Source organism: Phyllostomus discolor, chromosome 14 (assembly GCF_004126475.2).
Source record: "Phyllostomus discolor isolate MPI-MPIP mPhyDis1 chromosome 14, mPhyDis1.pri.v3, whole genome shotgun sequence".
NCBI classification, from domain to species: domain Eukaryota; kingdom Metazoa; phylum Chordata; class Mammalia; order Chiroptera; family Phyllostomidae; genus Phyllostomus; species Phyllostomus discolor.
Window position 1 is genome coordinate 38,095,026 of NC_040916.2, and position 7,262 is coordinate 38,102,287.

The window sequence follows — 7,262 nt, forward strand, 5'->3', positions numbered from 1 at the left end:
AGGTTAACGTTGGAATTCTTTACCATGGTTTCTAATACAGGTTGCTCTTCGCAGTCTGTCTGCAGCCCACCTCATAGCGCTGTCTCCCGCCACACTCCCCTCTCCACACAGCCTCACCTGCAGTCAGTTCTTCCTTCTTCCCTTACCTAACCCTCTGTGCTCCATTCGCTCGTGCTTTTTTATCCCTTTGCTGGGTGCCCTTCACTCCCTTGCCCCCTGGGTGACAGCTCCTGTTCCAAGACCCTGTGCACTTAACAAAAAGATATTATCATCTTGTCCTAGATGGCTGAATCTATCTTGTAAGTGGCCAAAACATCCTGAGCCTTAAATGTTATTGGTTATTCTGTCTTGGGTAGCCTTCCTTCTTGCTAATTGTTTTCATAATTGTAGCACCCCATGTTACCTGAAATCCTTAGAACTGCTTTTGTCCTACTTATTCTCTAGCCTAATTTACCAATAGAATATTTGTTTTTCAATCCTGTCTGGACCCATGAATTAAGATTTTCCAGCCCTGGCTGGCGTAGCTTAGTGGATTGAGCACAGGCTGCGAACCAGTGTCGCAGGTTCGATTCCCAGTCAGGCCACATACCTGGGTTGCAGTCCACGGCCCCCAGCAACCACACATTGATGTTTCTCTCTCTCTTTCTCCCTCCCTTCCTTCTCTAAAAATAAATAAATAAATAAATAAAATGTTTAAAAAAATGATTTTCCTGCACTTGGACTTAGCAGTATTGATGTTAGTATATATGGAAAAATGTGTAAGGGATTAGGACCCATTAAAATTCCTTGGTTTTCACAGAGAAAAACAAATGTTGAGTGATTTTATCTTACTTATTTGGGGGGGGGGGGCGTCAAACCAGTTTACTGAGCATTGAAGGGCTGGGAGAACAAGATCTGATGTGCTCGGCCTGGCTGGGATCTCTTCAACTTCACAGCTGCCAAAAGCTAATGATTTTATTTGAATACTGTTAGGAGTGGAATCTCAGCCCTGGCCAGTGTGGCTCAGTTGGTTGGAGTATCGTCCCACAAACCGAAAGCTCTGGCGTTCAGTTCTGGCCAGGGCACAGGGCTAGGTTACGGGATTGGTCCCGGGTCAGGGCACATATGAGAGGCAACCAGACAAGTGTTTCTTGGATCTGTGTCTGTCTCCCTCTCCCCCCTTTCCCCTCTCTAAAATCAATAAGCATGTCCTCGGGTGAGGATTAAAAAGAGTGGAATCTTATTTAAGATCTTTGGATCACAATGCCTAGTACAGTGCCTGGAATTCAATAAGACATAATAAATGTTTGTTGAATTTAATAATCATTTTGCCCTGGCCCTGGCTGGGTAGCTCAGTTGGTTAGAGTGTCATTCCAATACATGAAGGTTGTGGGTTCAATCCCCCGGTCAGGGCACATACAAGAAGCAACCAATGAGTGCATGGCAAGTGGAGCAACGGATCAGATTTTTCTTTCTTCCTCTCTAAAATCAATTTTTAAAAAAAAAAAAAACAAAACAGTTTTCCTGCTAAGAAAAGAGAATTCTTAACTTTGAGTGTTCTGTGCATTTTAACCACCATTGTAAGTTACCATTGGTCATATTAATTATTTGTTCAGCTGGTGAAGACTGGGAATGGCTTAAGGCACGGATTTGTGCCCTAAGCAGTAGGTTTCTACATGAACTGCGCATAAACCTCCTGCAACGCTGTCTCACACAGGTACACTATTATGAAGATGGCAATGTTCAGCTGGTTAGTCACAAAGATGTACAGGATTCCGTGGCCGTTTCGGTGAGTGGTACATATTTGATATCTGCCTCATTTGTGTCTTGTTTCTCTTTTAAAAATTAGTTGTGATCCTGGGGACTGACTCTGCCATTAAAAATTCAGTTCGTTTTCAGTGCTTTGATTTTGGTAGCTTATAAGACTATATAACAAACCAGCTGTATTAGTTCAAAGTCTTTGACTCAGAGTAGTGGGCTTAGAGAATTCAGGCCTTCTTCTTTCTCTTTCTCAGTTTTGAGATTTGCTCAAGGGCAACAGTGTCATCGGTCAGTGACGATCGGGAGGAAGGAAGGCTTGCCAAACCAAATCCTGGCAGGCTGCGTTCATATCATTAGAGAGGCATTTTTAGGAGTATTCAATCAAAAGTATTGTGTTCTATACCTGGAAAGAAGGGACATAATTTTTCTAGTATTCCCAGTACTACTTTATATTCGCAAAAGCTACTGAGCACTCTCATACAGCTGCAGTTTGTGCTTTCTGTCTGTCAGTATTTCTCTCATTAGACGTGAGAAACCACGTGTAGTGCCAGATGGGCACTGGGTTTGTCAGGGTGGTCACTTCGTATGGTGTTGTGCCCCTGAAACTAATGTAATACTTTATGTCAACTGTAACTGAACACTTTTTTAAATAAAACATTTTTAACACCAAACAAAGCTGAGAAATGTTAAAAAATAACAATAACAAATCCACTAGTTATTAACCTAAATAACATTTTCATTAAAAACAATTGTATTTTTCAAACCAAAAATAATTAATGAAAACAATGGCAGTGATTCGCATTTTCACAAATTATGCAATGTCTGGCCTAATAAAAGAACTGAATCTTCGTGTGCTTCACACATTCCATTGGCCTCAGAGTGATCAGATCATCACACATGTGGCTTCTGTGAAACTGCATTGTGTGTGCACAGGAGTGAGAGTGAAAAAGACAAGTAACTTTCTGTTAGTGACTGTTCTAGTTGTGACTACCTGAAAGAATGCTGAGACTGCTGCTCCGTGCATGAAACCTTACCCTCCTATCTTTAATTCTGTTGTGCTTATCGGTGAAAGGAAGAGAGAGATTCAGTTCATTTTGTACCTGTATCGCGTAAAAGCAAAATGTGACTGGTTGGTTTAGCATCATAGGTAGCAAGGACAGGAGTATATGAGCTTAACACATACATGACTAATAATGTCCATCTGCATTGTTATATGACGTCTTATGATATCTTTTGGGCATACCGTGATAGGTGGGAAAGAGCCTGGATTTGGGGGACAAAAACTGGGGCTCAGATCCCTTCTTGATCATTCAGAAGTATGTAATTTTGCTCGAGTCACTTAAGAGGATTCTGTTTTCTTCTGTGAAGAATGTAAATGATAACAGAGCTTCCCCGGACTGCTGTGAGAATCAAAGATGATAATGTGCATGGAGCACTTGATAAACTATAAACTGTACAAATGTTAGTTAAGATGGGCTTCTATCTTTATTCACTGCTTCCACTTTTTAAAAATTCCTGTTTTTCTCTCCACTAGAATGAAGGCCAAACTGCCAAGGAGTTTATTAAAATCATAGAGCATGCAGAAAATGAGTATCAGGTAAGATTTGGAACTGATTTTTGTAGATCCACTGTCGAATTATTTTGCTGTTAACATATTTTGTTAGACTCCTCTCTGTCATTTTAACATAAACATATGTGTTCATTGTTACTAAGTATGAAGAATTTGCAGACCTTGCAACTTGACATTGTGCTTCCAGTCAAGGTTTTGATATTGAACGGGACTGTGGCCCTAGTTTAAGAAATTATAAATACAGGTGGGCTTCTTAACTAACCCATTTCAGAGACTGGAGAGGAGCTCAGTAGTAGTGTATCCTGTCTGTCTTTCGGGGGCTCGGCCATGTCCTTTGACCTCAGTTACTTTCCTACGTACAGTCGTCCCCTTTCTGGTCAAGTAACTTATCTTTAATTATCTATTGCAGACAGCAATTAGTGAAAATTATCAAACAATGTCAGACACCACATTCAAGGCCTTGCGCCGGCAGCTTCCAGTTACCCGCACCAAAATCGACTGGAACAAGATACTCAGCTACAAGATTGGCAAAGAAATGCAGAATGCTTAGAGGCTGAATGTAGGATTCTTCAGTATGTGGAAAGAAAGGTTTCAGTGTATGGTCATATGGTAAATAAGTGATTTATAAACAAGAGTGATATTTTGCTAGGGCTTTCAAAATTAACAGGTTTTCTAGCCCCATGGAATACTGTTGAACCTATAGCATTGTCTTGATGCTTTCGTGTTCTCTGCCTTGTAATTTTCTGTTTTCACTATATGTAATTGTAAATCTTTTTTTTTTTTTAATTCTGCCACATTTAATGATGGAGGAAGGGATCTATCCTGGAGTTGTTTTACTGTTTAGAAAATTTTCCTAGCCTTGAAGCCCTGTTGCTGATGTAGACAGGTAATGAGTTCAGTGCTGTTGTACCCCTCCTTGCAAACACTCCTGATACTTCCGCGGCCTGTCCTCACCCACCAACAGCTCGAGGCTGTGCGACCAGCAGTAGCGGAATGGAAGACACACGCACCCTCCCCCTCCGACTGCTCGGACCGTCATCGATAGCATTGCATCACTGTAGTTTTCAAAAGTTCGGACTGGGGCTTTTCGGGTCCTTTTGTTGGGCAAAGGAAGTTTTCTGGAAATTCCATTATAGCCAGCTTCTCTGGGGAAGTTGTTTTTAAATCCAAAGACTTGAACCACATTCCCTGCACATGAACGCGTTTGCTTCTTCTCCCCTCCTCATCGTCTCCTTCCCATCTAGTACCATTATAGCTGTAGACGTCTGCATTTTTAGTAAAGTTTTACCCATTTATTATTATTTTTTTAATACTCAAGAACTGCTGACATACAAGGGACTTGAAAAATGCAGATGAAGAAACAGTAGGTATCTTATGCTTTAATGCGTTGTGGCAGGATTGTACTGTAAGCAAATGAGTCAAACAGCTATGTAAATCACAAGCAAAACCTAAAAATGAACCAAAGTGAAAAGGATAACTTCCAGGCAGTATCTTTCTATCGTAACCTATTTAAGGGAATACTAGTGATTTGTTCTAAATAGGTTGTAAAACTTGTTCCAAATTACTTTTCCTCAGCCCTGCCTGCCAACAACTTAACTGTGATGTAGCACCCTTCCTTCCCAGGTGTATTGGCAGGTGTACCTGTGATCTCAGAATATGCAGGTGACATAGATATGATGTGACAGCTGAAATGGTGGACTCATTGACATTGTTTACACTTCTATGACCAGGCCTTAAGGGAAGGTCAGTTTTTTAAAAACCAAGTAGTGTCTTCCTACCTATCTCCATATACATGTCAGAAAAGAAGGGTGTTTGTGCTTCAGCTTTGTTTTTGCTCAGTAATATAGTCAAGCAAGAGTTTGTTTCCAAGTGACCTATTGAGCTGTGTAAGCATTTTTGTTTATTTCAAATAAAATACATTTGTATTATTTGTTATTCATGCTATCTATCCATCCATACCACACTATCGTCTGTATCAGGTAGTCCAGTGGAAATATATCTGTTTCGTTCTTAAATGGTCTGAGTCTCCTTCTTGATCCAGCCAGCCAGCCTTTGTTCTCAAGTTAAGATGTGGACGAACTGTATTTGAAGAGAATGTTCAGGATGTCTGAAATTGGATCCTACCTTCACTATTCTAGATACAGTGCATGTTCCAAGACTTGCCAAGAACAGGTCCCTGTGGATCACACGGCTCCCTTCGCTCAGCCCTGGCCGGGTAGTTCAGTTGGTAGAATGTCATCCTGACATGCCAGAGGCTGTGTGTTTGATTCTCCCAGTGAAGGCACGTACAAGAATCAACCAATGCGTGCATAAATAAGTGGAACAGCACATCAAGGTTTCCCTCTCTTTCTCTAAAAAATCAAAGACAAGAAAGCAGGTTCTCAGTGTGGCGGTTGTCACTAAGCAGGAAATAGACATGGAAGAACCCCTATAGCTCCAACTTGGGTAGTCTGTTTCCCATTGACTTACCTCTCTACGTGCTGCTTGCCTTCCACACAAATCTGACTTAGCTAGGCATGTGGGAAGGGCTTTTATCCTGGTCTCCAACAGAGAGCCAGAGGAGTTTCAGTGCTTCACCCTCCATCCAAGGTCAGTTCAAATCCCCCCTCTCCCCCTTTTGAGGGGCATTTAACTGTGTTCCACTCTGTACTTGGAGTACAAACAGATTCAAACATTCTGGCCTGTGCCTTTAACTTACAGTGTGCCCCCAGGCTATCCCATGGATTTCCTTAGTCCCTACAGACTTGTAAGAACTTACTGTTTTGGCCATTAAAGCCTTCGGTTACTTACACCATTAGGAGAAAGTCAACCCTCCTTGCCAAGTCCTACAGAGACCTGACTGCCTCAACCTCCTTCTGGAGAGTATGTGCGTGAATGATGTCTGTTCTATCACACGCTGCCGAAATCAACCCAGATGAAAAGGAGTTCCCTGTGAGGCCTCACTTCTGTGTTTGGGTTTGAAATCCCACTGCCAAAGACTTGCATCTGAGCCTGGGCGGCTGTGCTGTTAGCTGCCTAGGTCCAGTACCCGTTGTCTATTTTATAGTCTAGAACTTTGATGCTGGACTCATACAGGTTTGTGAGATAGTTGGCAAACCTTGGCACATTCTCTCCAAACTCACAAAAGACTGATACATCACTGAATGCCAATTTATGATTTTATAATTCTGTATCGAGCTAGCGAGCACTTATGGGAAATCAAAGAAAGAAAGGAAGATTGGTAAACAGAACAAAAGCGCATGGTTCATCAAGACAAGGTGAGCCACCTATAATTCTCCCTTGAACAGACAGGATGTACATAAAAAGAGGACGGATCTAAGACTGAGGGCAGAAACCAGCCTCACACTTCTTCAAATCCAGCATCTCCAAAAGCACTCTGATAACATACATGAGTGTACAGTCCTCATTCTTCACAGTAGTTATGGTCTATACGATTGCCACCAAACAGTGAATTCGCAAACAGTTCCTAGGGTGAGAGGAACCCCGTACTGTGGAGTCCTCCTGGTCAAGGGTGACATAAGCTGTCCCAGACACAATCGGGGTGGGCGGGGCGGGGCTGGTGATCCTAAGTGGAGAATGCCCCCGAAGCCTTTTCTGAAAGGGCTTTTATTGAGACCAGTATGTGTAGGGGTATTTAGCATACGTGCACAGCTCATCCATGTCAAGGGGCTACTGTTACAGAAAACTGATAGGATTTATAGATAACAACTGAAGAAACACAGAAATCTGCCTCAGGTCAGGGCCTGCTAGACGTGCTGATGCAAGAGGGTCCTTAAGGCATGCTTCCTGAGATAAGGAGTTCACTCCTTAGGCTTTGAACTTAAAAACATCTGGTTTGTACCAACAGGGCTATACAAAGCAAAGCAAGCTTCAAAGGACACAATGCATTCTTCAGACCTGATTTTCCACTGGAACCCTCAGTGCTAGCCTTGGGTCATGCCTGCCTCCTGCA

General features: G+C 42.2%; 1 protein-coding gene across 1 annotated transcript in view; it reads left to right on the forward strand.

The window, feature by feature from the left end:
- The window catches only part of CAPZA1 (capping actin protein of muscle Z-line subunit alpha 1), a 34,747-nt gene extending 29,422 nt beyond the window's left edge, over positions 1-5,325 (forward strand). The window contains exons 8-10 of the mRNA XM_028502668.2: positions 1,697-1,768; positions 3,275-3,337; positions 3,720-5,325. Of these exons, the coding sequence (XP_028358469.1) occupies positions 1,697-1,768; positions 3,275-3,337; positions 3,720-3,860 (276 nt within the window). The 3' untranslated portion in view covers positions 3,861-5,325. The remainder of the gene's footprint in view (positions 1-1,696; positions 1,769-3,274; positions 3,338-3,719) is intronic.
- The last annotated feature ends 1,937 nt before the right edge of the window (positions 5,326-7,262 follow it).